This window comes from Oncorhynchus tshawytscha, linkage group LG10, assembly GCF_018296145.1.
Source record: "Oncorhynchus tshawytscha isolate Ot180627B linkage group LG10, Otsh_v2.0, whole genome shotgun sequence".
Classification (NCBI taxonomy): Eukaryota; Metazoa; Chordata; class Actinopteri; order Salmoniformes; family Salmonidae; genus Oncorhynchus; species Oncorhynchus tshawytscha.
In genome coordinates this window covers 43,500,572-43,515,984 of record NC_056438.1, presented here as the reverse complement: position 1 = coordinate 43,515,984, position 15,413 = coordinate 43,500,572, and the positions used below count along the sequence as shown (strand labels likewise).

General features: G+C 41.6%; 1 protein-coding gene and 1 long non-coding RNA gene across 4 annotated transcripts in view; both read right to left on the bottom strand.

The window, feature by feature from the left end:
* Nucleotides 1–10,482, bottom strand: part of LOC112260211 (parafibromin-like) — a 67,000-nt gene extending 56,518 nt beyond the window's left edge. The window contains exons 1-10 of one of the 2 annotated variants that reach the window (XM_024435142.2): nt 10,343–10,482; nt 9,486–9,661; nt 8,358–8,463; nt 8,104–8,173; nt 7,883–7,945; nt 7,355–7,407; nt 6,754–6,842; nt 6,121–6,334; nt 5,391–5,489; nt 4,953–5,031 (exon numbers count right to left, since the gene is read on the bottom strand). In XM_024435142.2, the coding sequence (XP_024290910.2) occupies nt 4,953–5,031; nt 5,391–5,489; nt 6,121–6,334; nt 6,754–6,842; nt 7,355–7,407; nt 7,883–7,945; nt 8,104–8,173; nt 8,358–8,463; nt 9,486–9,616 (904 nt within the window). In that variant the 5' untranslated portion in view covers nt 9,617–9,661; nt 10,343–10,482. Of the gene's footprint in view, nt 1–4,952; nt 5,032–5,390; nt 5,490–6,120; nt 6,335–6,753; nt 6,843–7,354; nt 7,408–7,882; nt 7,946–8,103; nt 8,174–8,357; nt 8,464–9,485; nt 9,662–10,179; nt 10,316–10,342 lie in introns of those variants that run through there. The other variant, XM_042328573.1, reaches the window with a different exon arrangement.
* A 3,301-nt stretch (nt 10,483–13,783) lies between these two features.
* LOC112260214 overlaps nt 13,784–15,413 on the bottom strand; it is a 34,815-nt gene continuing 33,185 nt past the window's right edge. For both annotated transcript variants that reach the window (XR_006084306.1, XR_006084307.1), the window contains exon 6: nt 13,784–14,696. This is a non-coding gene — a long non-coding RNA (uncharacterized LOC112260214). The remainder of the gene's footprint in view (nt 14,697–15,413) is intronic.

Sequence of the window (15,413 nt, the reverse complement as noted above, 5' to 3'; positions counted from 1 at the left end):
AACAAAGAGAGAAACCATATTTCAACCCTGCAGGCGCGACACAAAAACGCAGAAAGAAAAATATAATTCATTTAACGAGCTTCTTTTGTTTGCACTCCAATATGTCCCATAAACATCACAAATGGTCCTTTGTTCGATTAATTCCGTCGATATATATCCAAAATGTCCATTTATTGGCGTGTTTGATCCAGAAAAACACCAGTTCCAACTTGCTCAACATGACTACAAAATCTCAAAAGTTTACTTGTAAACTTTCCCAAAACACTTCAAGCTACTTTTGTAATAGAACTTTAGGTATTTAACGTAAATAATCGATAAAATTGAAGACGGGATGATCTGTGTTCAATACAGGAGGAAAACAAACAGTAGCTAGCTTTCTGGTCACGCGCCTCTAACAGTACACTTCAAGTGACCCTCGTTCAAGATGGCCGTACTTCTTCATTACAAAGGAATAACCTCAACCAATTTCTAAAGACTGTTGACATCCAGTGGAAGCGATAGGAACTGCAAGAAGGTCCCTTAGAAATCTGGATTCCCAATGAAAACCCATTGAAAAGAGTGACCTCAAAACAAAAATAATAATATGACTGGTTTGTCCTCAGGGTTTTGCCTGCTAAATAAGTTCCATTATACTGAGAGGCATGATTCAAACAGTTTTAGAAATTTCAGTGTTTTCTATCCAAATCTACTAATAATATGCATATCTTATCTTCTGGGGATGAGTAGCAGGCAGTTGAATTTGGGCATGCAATTCATCCAGATGTGAAAATACTGCCCCCTGTCACCAAGAAGTTAACCGCAATGCTCGCTTTCTGTTTCATTAAGGCTAAAAGCAAGCTGGCTTTGTTAAGCGCAGGCCAAGTTAGCTATGCTTCGCAGCCTGGGCTAATAGCCTAGTTGGTTAGCACAATGCCAACTGGAAAAATCGCGCGCTTTCTTTGTCTCTTGATGAACAAAGCATCTGTGTAGATAAGTCGTCAGTCTAGTCAACACAAAACAAGGGAATGTGGGTTGAACTCAACGAGCGAGGAAAGCTAGCAATTCTAGCTTACCAAGTCGCAGTAGCTAGCCAAGTCGCAGTAGCTAGCCGTGTGACCCTTAACAGACATAGAACACAGCTGCAATAACATGTCGATTGCGACAATTTGTAACTTTCCAGACCAAAAAAAAAAGACAGAATTCTGCTGCAGCATAACATATTTTTTTTCCTCCCTCTAATAACAATAGTCATCACTGATTGATGTGCTGCTCTGTTTATGGTATGGGAGCTAAATGTCTTGGTAAGTCAAGGTATTTAAACTTGAAAGTACTTTTTTTTTTTAGGAGATTGTTCTGCACGCAGCAGCTCAAGATTATTTGATTGACAGTTCCGGCCTAGTGATGGATGTTAGTATTGCTTCAGTCCCCTTCAAACCCTATCCCAGTCTGCTGTCCCCACATGGTCCAGATGGCCACCATTGTTCCTGTTCCCAAGAAAGATAAGGTAACGGAACAAAATGACTATTGCCCCGCAGTACTCACTTCTGTCATCACGAAGTGCTTTACCGCTCCAATAGGTCCACAGACAATGCAAACGCTATCATACTGCCCTATCCCATCTGGACAAGAGGACTACCTATGTAAGAATGCTGTTCATTGACTACAGCTCTGCATTCAACACCATAGTACCCTCCAAACTCGTCATTAAGCTTGAGATGCTAGGTCTCGATCCCGCCCTGTGCAACTGGGTCCTAGACTTTGACAGGCCACCCCCAGGTGGTGAAGGTAGGAAACATCTTCACCCCGCTGATCACAAGGGTACGTTCACAGCCCCCTCCTGTACTCCCTTTTCACCCATGACTGCGTGGCCATGCATGGTTCCAACTCAATCATCAAGTTCGCAGACAACACTACAGCGGTAGGCATGATTACCAACAACGACGACGAGATGGCCTACAGGGAGGAGCTAAGGGCCCTCGGAGTGTGGTGTCAGGAAAATAACCTCACACCCAATGTCAGCAAAACAAAAGAGATGATCGTACACTTCAGGAAACAGCAAAGTGAGCACCCCTCATCCACATCGATGAGACAGCAGTGGAGAAGGTAGAACGTTAAGTTCCTCTGTGTACATATCACCGACAAACTGAAATGGTCATGCACACAGACAGTGTGATAAAGGCACAATAGCGCCTCTTCAAACTCAGGAGTCTGAAAAAAAAAATGGCTTGTCACCGAAAACCGTCACTAACTTCTACAGGTGCACAATTGAGAGCATCGTGTTGGGCTGTATCACCGCCTGGTACAGCAACTGCACTGCCCACAACTGCAGGGCTCTCCAGAGGGTGGTGCGGTCTACACAACGCATCACCGGGGGAAAACTACTTGCCCTCCAGGACAATAACCAACCGAGACACTGCCTGTTCACCCCACTTCCATCCAGAAGGCGAGGTCAGTACAGGTGAATCAAAGCTGAGACAGAGAGTGAAAAACAGCTTCTATCTCAAGGCCATCAGATTGTTAAACAGCCACCACTAGCACAGAGAAGCAGCTGCCTACCTACAGAGTTGATATCATTGGCCACTTTAATAAATGGAAAACTAGTCACTTTAATGTTTCCATATCTCACACACATATACTGTATCCTTCACTATCTATTCTTTACCATCTATTGGATCTTAGCTGCTCTGTCACTGCTCATCCATATATTTTATACTTATATTCTTATTCCATTCATTTACTATTATCGTATTAGGTTTTGTTGTGGAACTTGTTAGATATTGCTCCACTGTTGGATCTAGAAGCACAAGCATTTCACTACACTTTGAGAAGCCTCATTCCTTTACAGACAAGTAAAATGCTGGTTCATATATTCAGAGGTTTCGTGTCCACATTAACATGTTTGCCTACCTGTACAGACAAACCTGTCGTAGCCGAGGCGCACTCAAGGGGACACATTCCATTGTGTGTGAAAAGGTTAAATTGATAAAGGCTACCAGTAGCCTACTGTAATTTCATATTATGAGACAAAAACAAATAGTTGGGTACCCCGTGCTTGCAAGACTGGCCTGAAGACACCCCTGTAGCCCAGCGACATCGTGCCATGAATAGGCTAGGGTATCCTACACGCAACTGACTGAATACCAAATGCACACTTGCATCATTAGCAAAGAGACAGAGCAGGCAGACAGCGCAAAGGAGAGAGGGGAGGGGCAGGCAGAAGCGTGTTCATACATTTTGGTAACACCGTACCCAAAGCGGCAGAGTATGTGCGCAGATAGATTGTCCCCAAACGCGATCACAACACGCAGGTTGAAATATCAAAACAAACTCAACCAAATATTAATTTGGGGACAGGTCGAAAAGCATTAAACATTTATGGCAATTTAGCTAGCTAGCGTGCAGTTGCTAGCTAATTTGTCCTATTTAGCTAGCTTGGTGTTGCTAGCTAATTTGTCCTAGGATATAAACTTTGAGTTATTTTACCTGAAATGCACAAGGTCCTCTACTCCGACAATTAATCTACACAAAAACGGTCAACCGAATCGTTTCTAGTCATCTCTCCTCCTTCCAGGCTTTTTCTTCTTTGGACGTTATATGGTGATTGGCATCTAACTTTCATAGTTACCATGATGACTGACCGAACTCAGTTCATCGATCAGCTTCTATAAACCAATGAGGAGATGGGAGAGGCAGGACCACAACAACAAACTAGATCGGTCCAAACACACCAAGACAGTCGTGAAGAGGGAACGACAAAGCCTATTCCCCCTCAGGAAACTAAAAAGATTTGGCATGGGTCCTGAGATCCTCAAAAGGTTCTACAGCTGCAACATCGAGAGCATCCTGACCGGTTGCATCACTGCCTGGTACGGCAATAGCTCGGCCTCCGACCGCAAGGCACTTCAGAGGGTAGTGCGTACGGCCCAGTACATCACTGGGGCAAAGCTGCCTGCCATCCAGGACCTCGACACCAAGCGGTGTCAGAGGAAGGACCTAAAAATTGTCAAAGACCCCAGCCACAGACTGTTCTCACTACTACCGCATACCGGAGTGCCAAGTCTAGGACAAAAAGGCTTCAACAGTTTTTACCCCCTGCCATTAGACTCCTGAACAGGTAATGGTTACCTGGACTATTTGCATTGTGTGCCCCTCCCTCTCTTTTACGCTGCTGCTACTCTGTTTCTTATATGCAGTCACTAACAATACATTTATGTACATACTACCTAAATGGCCTGACCAACCAGTGCTCCCGCACATTGGCTAACTGCATTGTGTCCCACCACCCGCTAACCCCTCTTTTTACGCTTCTGCTACTCTATTCATCATATATGCGTAGTCACTAACAATACCTACATGTACATACTACCTCAATAAGCCTGACTAACAGGTGTCTGTATATAGCCTTGCTACTCTTTTTTTCAAATGCCTTTTACTGTTGTTTTATTTCTTTACTTACCTACACATCCCTTTTTTTCTCACAACATTGGTTTGAGCCTGTAAGTAAGCATTTCACTGTAAGGTCTATACACCTGTTGTATTCGGCGCACGTGACAAATAAACTTGGATTTGATTTGACTTACACCGCGTTCAGATTCACAAATAGAACTGGCTTCTATTTTAGCGCTTGGCAACGCAGACGCTCGTTGGCACGCACGAGCAGTGTGGGTGCAATAATTGAATAACATGTTAACATTTATTTTGCAATGCGAGCGCACGCGACAAGCTGTGTTGTCAGCATGTAATACAACAGTTTTCTTAACGTTAAGGATCCCAACTTAATTGAAATATTCACACCCTTAGTGCCAAACATATCAAACGCATAGCAACAACACGTAACTCCATTCCATTACAATGAGCCTGTCCTCCTTTAGCTCCTCCCACCAGCCTCCTTTACACACACACACAAAATACTATTATCCATGGCCATATTTACAAAGAAACAACATCACAATATGTGCCCTGGTCCCACTCACCCTCTTTTCCTTTGAATCTCTCCTGATCGTATCGGTTATAGGCAGCTGGGACAGGTTGCTTGTTCCTTATGGACTGGTCCTTGAGGGGAGGCAAGAGGTTACACTTAAAAACACAGGTCATTTTCAATTAATGATCCGCATATTGAGACTATTATAATGAAGTGGTAATACTCCGCTCAACCCTGCTTCGACAGGTTACATATACATTTTTATGGAGAAGCACCAAGTTAATTTCACACTCCATTTCTTTTATAAATGACAACAGGGAGGTATGGTACTCATAGATGTTATGGAATTCCACAGCAAGAGCATTTACTGGCCATGGATTTAATTCTCAATAATGCATTGGCTGGATTCTTCGGTTGCAAACATGCGTATCCAAAATCAAATCTATGGTGGTACGTCACCAGCATGCATTAAATTAAACATGTTCCTTACCACCAGAGTGGTGTTCTGTGCTGGCCTCTGCTCAGGGGCACGCCCCTCCTCCCTGGCCTTCACCGATTGCAGGATGGCAAAGATGTTTTTGGAGAAGTTCTGCATGAGCAAAAGACTTATAATAAGCACAGTGTAAAAAGTAGGCGAGACATCACTCCAAAAAAAAAAGCTTTGATGTGTAGATCAAAGCTACAACGGACCCTGTTCTGTGCATATTGTACAGTGACATGTATAAAGCGAGCACCATAAACAAATCCATTGAGCTCCCTCTACCCAAAAATGTCCTAAACTCAAAATGTATATAAATCAAGAGGTATTAATAATTGGGGAGATTAGTCCACAGAAATGTTACATTTTTTTTATACCTAGATTCTGATACATGGAGGTTTTCTGCAAAATGTGTAATCTCAGACATCACTTAATAACACAGCAGCAGATCACCACCAAATCAAAACACATTTCCCGTGGTGATGCTGCCACCTGCAGGCATAAAAGAACACAAGTTTTAAACCAAAGGTTTTTGATCAGCTACGGATAAGGATCATCGCCCCCACCCTTCAAGGCCAATTTTGTGCTATGGTTCCCCGAGGGTAACGCCTACATGGAGTGTGTGACTTCCCATGTGGCCGGCTTCCTCCTCATAATGTCATGAAATGACAGCATCCCGAAATGACAGAATGACCCCTCCCCCCCAGTCATTGCCAGTTTAGTCTAGGGGTTAACCTCTGACCTTTCCAGTGCTCTGTAGGATGGTGGTCCTGGTCCTCCACACCCGCTCCCTGCTGACAATGTCCCTGGTCACGTCCACCTCAGCGTCCACAAAGCTCCTCTGCTTCAGGGTGATGTCCTCATCCAGGTCTGTCTTAATGGTAGAGCGCTTCTTTGCCATGATCTTGGCTTTGATGGCGGCGATCTTCTCCACTGACATAGCCTCAGACAGTGACCTGGGGGGGGGGGGCACCGTTTTGAGAATAAAGCAAGGTTCCTGGTTTGTGTTCATGTCTGCTAACCGCTCTCATTGGGATTTATTAGCTAGTATATTAAAATCTGTGTGCAGCAATGGTGGCTTATTGACAATTACCCCCTTTTGTAAATAGGGAGCTCAATGAGTGTCTTCATACCTATCCTAATGCTAGTCATAAGAAAGTGAGACTGCTCCGCTAAAGCCAACAGCCCAACTTCTTTCATCCATTGCTAAGGACATACATCTCTTTTTTATCCATGTACATTTTAATAGCAATTCAGCTTGTTGGTGCCAGTTGTACAATGTTGTTGAAGAACAGTAAAAAAACTAAAACATTTCTGCACTTCCAAAAAAAAAAAAAAAAAAAAAAAAAGATGGACAGGAAAAGCACCGAAATACCTGATCTGGTCAGTTTGCACAATGCCCTCTTTATGGCCCTCCAGTCGAGCAGCCAAACGCTCCTTGTCCAGACGCACTCGTTCCTCATCCTAGAGAACAACAAAATGTTACAGAATGGTAAAATGCTCCGTTTTCTATGGCAAGACTTGAAAATGGCTGTCTAGCAACCAACTTGACAGAACTTGAAGAATATTTTTAGAATAATGCGCAAAAACTGTACAACACCGGTGGGCAAAACTCATAGACTTACTCAGAAAGACTCACAGCTGTTGTCTCTGCCGAAGGTGACTAACGTATTGACTCAGGGGGTTGAATACTTACCCAATTAAGATTTTTGTGATTATTATATAAAATACTCTGGCAAAGTGGAAGTAAAATTAACATATATAAAAAAAGATTTTTTTACAAATGTTAGAATTTTTCTTCCACTTTGACAGAGTATTCTGTGTAGATCGTTGACAAAAATGACAATTAAATCCCACTTTGTAGCCAAATTAGGAAAGAGTCAAGGGGTGTGAATACTTAAGCACGCTTGTTAAACAGGATTTCTATTGAGCTGAGGAGTCAGAACGTTGCAGGTCAAATAAAAAATATTATTCACCTCTATCCTTGGTTTTTTGGCTTCAGATGACACCTCGTCTGCTGCTCGTTTGACTGAGGATGCAAAAAAATTAATAATTAGCCAACTACGCAATACCTTTACAATATCTCTCAAATGACTTTCTACTTCGCTGTGTCTCACCAAACTGCACACAAATTGCATAAGTACAACAAGCCAATGGCGTACAAATTGCATATTAGGCCTCACAGCATGGACTTCTTTTAAATGTATTTTTTTACCTTTATTTAACTAGGCAAGTCAGTTAAGAACAAATTCTTATTTTCAATGACGGCCTAGGAACAGTGGGTTAACTGCCTGTTCAGGGGCAGAACGACAGATTTGTACCTTGACAGCTCGGGGATTCGAACTTGCAACCTTTCGGTTACTAGTCCAATGCTCTAACCACTAGGCTACCCTGCCGCCCCGACTGTGGATATATCCAATGCAAGAGAAAATATTTCCTAATATACATGGATTAAAATCATCCAGTCAATCAATGGAAGAGTATCCAAAATGCTTCAACTGTACCTTGTGTTGGCCTTTGCAAACCAATCTCTATGGGGGCACTTCTGTCGATACTTGTTGAAGTAGCTGTGAAGGGGAAATCAAAAGGGGAATATGTTTTAGTACAACGACTTCAATGGAATCAACACGTGTATTCATTTTACTAGTTAGGTTTCCATCTAATTGGAGACATCATCATGCAAATATTTTAAAATCTGCATAAATAATTCTCAATTCATACTTACAACTTTCTCCATTGAGATACGAAAGCAAGCCCTTTCGATCAGGTCTTCTGACAACTGGAATGTTCTCGGTCTAGGGTGATCATAAAACCATGTAAATCACGATGAAATAGAACAAAATTGACAAAGGTCACTATAAAGCTTCCGACAACAGCCAATAGGCCAATGGCAACACCACGTTAGAAGACATTCATTTCAGCATCTGGCAACACATTCTAACTAAGAAGCTTTTGGAATGAGGATATAAATGTACTTACTGCAGCCCTTCGCACATAGGATGGATGAGGGAGATGCACATTGTTGAGCAGAAACAGGATGGAGTCCAGAGTATAGTACTCCTTTGGCTGACCCTCCTTCCCAGTTCTGAAAATGGGAGGTGAAAATTACCATCAGCTTAGACCAGCAGTTTTGTCCACAGTTGTTAATTAAAGAAAAAAATGAAAAAAAGAAGAAAAAAAAAATCGATCGTGGCCCCCTCTTATGGAACTAATCTGGAATTTAGGCACAATACATATATTAATAGCTATGGCTATTTTGTTTTTTTAATGGTCTAAATCCTGTATTTTGTTAATGACATTACACACAAATTGTGACCAGGGCAACCATGTCACAGCTCTTCAATTACACTTCCAACAACTGGTCCAACTTGCTTGGTTCAGGTGCATGAGGTTAATTAAGGGATGGTCCAACTATTACATTTATTAAGGCCTGAAAGACTGTTGGTTCTGCAAAAAAAAAACTGGAAATACTGTAGGTAGCTTGCAAGCAAAAGTAGATTGTTATCTAGCCACAAACTCTACTAGCCAACTTAGTTACCTGACTTGCACATAACAGCAAGGTAAATGTCTACCTGGGCAGGCTAGAAATGTCAAACAGTGACATTTATGGTCACGTGCAGAAATCAATAATAGCTAGCTAACTGCAATATAGTAGCTACCTGGCTAGCTAATCGATCGTGGACAGATTCTCAAATACAATTTTATTTCTGGATTACTAGTTAACGTTACCTAACTACTGTTAACTGACTAAACCAGGTGGATTTGCATTGTATGCGAGACAGCTGGCTTACGACAACGTTGCCTGGCATGGTTCTGTTAGCTAGGAAGCTAACCATAGCTAGCTACACGAACCATAACATTATACAGTTGAATAAGCAAGTTAGTTAACCGTCTAATTTCAAGCTAACGTAATAGTTTAACCCCAAAACAAACAGTAAAAAACAGCTGCATGTGCGATCTTTCAGTGCAATTAGTCGCACCTTACAAACCGCAAGAAAAGTTTTGGCAACACAGCAGTGGCTAGCAGCTAACTAACGTTACTCATTAGCTCGCTACAACAGGCCAATTGAAGAGTTATTTACCAATTTATAAGCAAAATTAACATACCCCCAAATGACATAGTTAGTCTTGACATTTTTAGGCCAAGAGAACTCTCCAAAGATAACTTCGTCTCCTTTGGCGACGATTTCTTTTTTCTGGATGTTGTACAGGCGAAGAACACTCAACACGTCCGCCATCTTCACTCGTCTTCATCTAGCTATGATTGCAAGGCCTCCAGTCACCTATCAACAGAATGCAATGTGGTCTCACTGAATGCCTGATCCCAATTTCCAGTTGTATTTATGTTCAATGTCAATTGATAAACCTAGCCTGAAAACAAACTGCATTACACATATTTTGACTGATCCCTCTATGTACACACACACATTCAAAAAGTGTATTTAATTCATGCCCATTAACGTTATACCTCAAAGTTTGAGATGCACTAATCTCTGCAGTAACAGTGTAAGTAACGTTACCCTCATAACATATTTTCTTTGTTTTCTCTGTACAAAAAAAAGTACAATTGATAGTAAACACTACTATTATTAAGGTTGGCATTGACACTATGGCTGCTGTAAATGGCTAACCCATTCATGGATGCTGATTTAGCAGGGGGACGTTTTGTAAGAGCCCAACGACACTCGTTCTGAATGTTACAAACTCATAGCTTGCGGTACGGATTTGAAAACATAAGACCTTATCTTTCATATCAGCTAGAAATAATTTTCTAAATACAAAAGGTTCAATTACAACACACCTTTACATGGGGATGAAGTGGAGTTAATCAACTGGAGGCACACACAGCATGTTTCTAAATGTTAAAACAGTGTTGGAATTGTAGTTCACACCCAGCCAACCGTACCCGCTGAAAACCCTTGAAGGGTTTTCGAGAGCTAGTAAATGGAGAAAAAAAGACTTACATTTCATTGACAGTGGAATGGAATATTACAACCATGTGACACTAAGGCCTACATTTTCAATTTAGTTCAATTTATAGACGATGTCAGATTGATAGGTCTCTATTAATATGGACTGTGGCCATTTTAAATCGACAGGTGTCAATGTGCCCCACTGTATTCAATTACTGCAACTGACTCCAATGTATTTTTCCTCAGAATGGGCATAGATTGTAGCCTACAAGTATGTTTAATTACAGGGTCTAGTAGTACCTATTCAAACATGTACTTTCTGGTGGGTTCTTTATTGATTGACACACCTTGTGCTTTTATTGCACAAGATGAAAACACAAATAAAACAAATCTTTAGAAATTAGTTACATGGTCAACATTACCTTTGCCTAAAACAGGGGTTGATCTGAAATGGTAGATGACCAAAACTCAATGAATCCCAGTTACTAATTTCCACTTGTGCAATTGTACCTTCAGCTGTCCTTCTGAAATGACACATAAAGATGAATCATTTTAGTATTATCCCATTTTATTTATTCAATATTTGAAGAAATCAATAATTACATTTATACTTCTAAAGTGTTACAAAATTATGTCAAAAGTTACATTGTTGGATCTATTACATTGGAAACCTAGTGCGTTTCTACGGAAATATTGGTAAATTAGGTTTAGCATGACTGACATTACATTCGTTTTTATCAAAAACCTCCTACACTGGAATACTTCTAATGTGCTTCTAGCAGCTTAAGTCTTATCGATGGCTACCATTGTTCCTGTACCCAAGACAAGGATAACTGATCTAAATGACTACTGCCCCGTAGCACTCACTTCTGCCATCATGAAATGCTTTGAGAGGCTAGTCAAGGATCATATCACCGCCACCTTACCGGCCACCCTAGACCCACTTCAGTTTGCATACCGCCCCAACAGGTCCACAGATGGCACAATCACCATCACACTGCCCACTGCCCTATCCCATCTGGACAAAAAGAATACCTATGTAAGAATTCTGTTCATTGACTACAGCTCAGCATTCAACACCATAGTACCCTCCAAGCTCATCATCAAGCTGGAGGCCCCTGGGTCTCAACCCCTCGCTGTGCAACTGGGTCCTGGACTTTGATGGGCCGCCCCCATGTTGTTTCCTTCCTTAACCACATCTCCACTTTGCTGATCCTCAACACTGGGGCCCCACGAAGGTGTGTGCTCAGCCCTCTCCGGTACTCCCTGTTCACCCACGCCTGCATGGACATGCACGCCTACAACTCTATCATCAAGTGTGCAGACGACACAACAGTAGTGGGCTTGACCACCAACAACATGACGAGACAGCATACAGGGAGGAGGTGAGGGCACTCGGAGTGTGGTGTCTGGAAAACAACCTCTCACTCAACGTCAACAAAACAAAGGAGATGATCGTGGACTTCAGGAAACAGCAGAGGGAGCACCCCCCTATTCACATCGAAGGGACAGCAGTGGAGAAGGTGTAAAGTTTTAATTTCCTGGGCGTACACATCACAGACAAATTGCAATGGTCCACCCACACAGACAGTGTGGTGAAGAAGGCGTAACAGCCTGTCACCCAAAACCCTGACAAACTTTTACAGATGCACAATCGAGAGCATCCTGTCGGGCTGTATCACAGCATGGTATGGCAACTGCACCGCCCTCAACCGCAAGGCTCTCCAGAGGGTGGTGCGGTCTGCACAATGCATCACCGGGGGCAAACTACCTGCCCTCCATGACACATACAGCACCGGATGTCACAGGAAGGCCAAAAAGATGTGTATAGTCACTGTATATAGACTTTTTCTATTGTGTTATTGACTGTACGTTTGTTTATTCCATGTGTAACTCTGTGTTGTTGTTTGTGTCACACTGCTTTGCTTTATCTTGGCCAGGTCGCAGTTGTAAATGAGAACATGTTCTCAACTGGCCTACCTAGTTAAATAAAGGTGACATTTTAAAAAATGGAAAAATAAAAAAAGATCCTCAAGGACAACAACCACCCGAGCCACTGCCTGTTCACACCGGAGACTTGACATGAGACTTGAAATGTAGCCCAGGTGCATCCTCTTTCCATTGATCATCCTTGAGATGTTTCTACAACTTGGAGTCCACCTGTGGTAAATTCAATTGATTGGACATGATTTGGATAGGCAAACACCTGTCTATATAAGGTCCCACAGTTGACAGTGTATGTCAGAGCAAAAACCAAGCCATGAGGTTGAAATAATTGTCCGTAGAGCTCTGAGACAGGATTGTGTCGAGGCACAGATCTGGTGAAGGGTACCAAAACATTTCTGCAGCATTGAAGGTCCCCAAGAACACAGTGGCCTCCATCATTCTAAAAAGGAAGAAGTTTGTAACCACCAAGAATCTTCCTAGAGCTGGCCGCCCGGCCAAACTGAACGATCGGGGGAGAAGGGCCTTTGCACCAAGGATATTCTATCATGAGTTTGATCTCATCAGAAATATAAATTTGTAAAAAATAAAAAACACTTGCTATCAAACAAAACTAGTTGGTTAGTCTGAGTATAGTGGTCAGACCATTTGAGTAAGACAAACAGTCCAAGGGCCCTGTCATTACACTTCTCGATAAGATCTGTGAAAATCTAGAACTGAACATCCAATAACTGACTTTCATTGGCTTTCTCAGACACTCGGTGCCTCACTTCTTATCGAGTTCTCCAGTTTAACTGTACTCATTTACAATGCTACATACAGGGGGACACACTTCAAAAGACCCTTGGTCCTTCTCTCAGCACATGTAAAAGCTGCAGGCTAAAGTTAAATCTAGACTTGGTTTCCTCTATCGTAATCACTCCTCTTTCACCCCAGCTGCCAAACTAACCCTGATTCAGATGATCATCCTACCCATGCTAGATTACGGAGATGTAATTTATAGATCGGCAGGTAAGGGTGCTCTCGAGCGGCTAGATGTTCTTTACCATCAGATTTGCCACAAATGCTCCTTATAGGACACATCACTGCACTCTATACTCCTCTGTAAACTGATCATCTCTGTATACTCATCGCAAGACCCGCTGATTGATGCTTATTTATAAAAACCCTCTTAGTCCTCACTCCCCCCTATCTGAGATATCTACTGCAGCCCTCATCCTCCACATGCAACGCCAGTCACATCATGTTAAAGGTCCCCAAAGCTAACACATCCGAGTCGCTCATCTTTTCAGTTTGCTACAAACACTCAAACTGGACAGTTTAATCTCAATCTCTTCATTCAAAGACTCAATCACGGACACTCTTACTGACAGTTGTGGCTGCTTTGATTGATGTATTGTTGTCTCTAACTTCTTGCCCTTTGTGCGGTTGTCTGTGCCCAATAATGTTTGTACCATGTTTTGTGCTGCTGTCATGCTTCTGTCATGCTGCTGTCATGTTGTTGTCATGTGTTGCTGCCTTGCTATGTTGTTGTCTTAGGTCTCTCTTGTCGTGATGTGTGTTTTGTCCTATATTTTAAATACATTTTTATTTTAATTTTTAACCCCAGCCCCCGTCCCGGGAGGAGGCGTTTGCCTTTTGGTAGGCCGTCATTGTAAATAAGAATTTGTTCTTAATTGACGTGGGTAGTTAAATACAATTTTTAAATAAGGTACCAAAAAAAATAAAACTCGCTTTAACATATCATAGTAGTAATGTACTGTACAGTGATCCCCTCCAACAGAAACCTACAATGGAACTATTGCCCATTACAAGATACAGGTCTCTTACACCACCGCTCCTCAATTCAAATGAATAATCGTGAATGGTCTTTCCATGTAATGTCTACCATTATTTATTCTTGAAAGAAAGCATTGTTATACGATAAGAGTACTGTACGCATTAAAGGAATGATTCACCCATTTTTAATTGCACAAATACAATATGACATAAAAAAAATGGGTGAATCTTTACTTTAATATCCATTCTTGTAGTGTGATATATATATAGTCACATATGATATCGTTTTAGGTCTCCTTTACCAACTTTAAGATAATAACCGAATACACATTTCCACAATTTGATTGAACCTGCTGGGCGCATCTTCATTTCACTCATGATCAAAATAAAAAACGGTATTGTAAATATCAATATCTTTTTGAATTTCCGTTCTCCAGGGCACTTTGTGCGTCATTGCGAGCCAAGTCAATTTCATAATCTTTCCACCATTTCTATCAATGTTTTTATTTCTTTGTATGGTCCAGAATTTGTTCGAAGATCAGGATAAGGTTACAGATGACGTCCACGGTTCCCAAGTCAAAGCCCTAGAGGTCGAGCATGCCCCTGTCCTCAGCAGGGGCGGCGATGGAGTGGCCTTTGAGGTCAGCCCGCACACTATCAGTTTGGAAAAGCTACCTATTTTCTACCAAAAACAAAACACAATAGAGGCATGATGAATAACAATGATTTGAATAACGCTGATTATAGTTGTAGATGAGACAAAACATTTGGCAACACTACAACTACTTTGATAACCAGTGTTGTTCCATGTCATTTCAGTAAGTCATGACACCCACCATCTCTGAAATAGTTCCATTAATTAGAAACAGATATTTTATTTTGTTGAAAGACATTTTGAACTCTGAGAAATTAATTTGCACCCAAATGGGCCATTTAAATGTTTTGGATTCAGTTAGTCAAATATAGTACTAAACATCCGATTTGCACAAAAACCTCTTAACCGTGGTTAAGATGTGAGGAATCCAAATAAATGGTCAAACACCACCCACGGACCACCCAAACCCCACACCAATGGCCAGTATACAGTATCAGATCTCTGTTTGACAAGTTGTGACTTGGGAGTATTGTTTATTCATACTATGTAATGCATTCTCAGTAGGGGTGTAACGGTACACATATTCGTACTGAACGGGGACCTCGGTTCAGTTCACATTCTAAACCAAAATGAATACATAAAAAATATACTGTATATATTTACAAAATAAAAACATTATGCCTATAGTTTATGCCTACGCTGCAGCCCATCACATTACCCTTGTAGACCTATGCCTCGAGCAAATCTGACCTGAAAAAGAATATTCAGGCCTATGTGCACGTTGTAATCAAAATTCAAACCGTA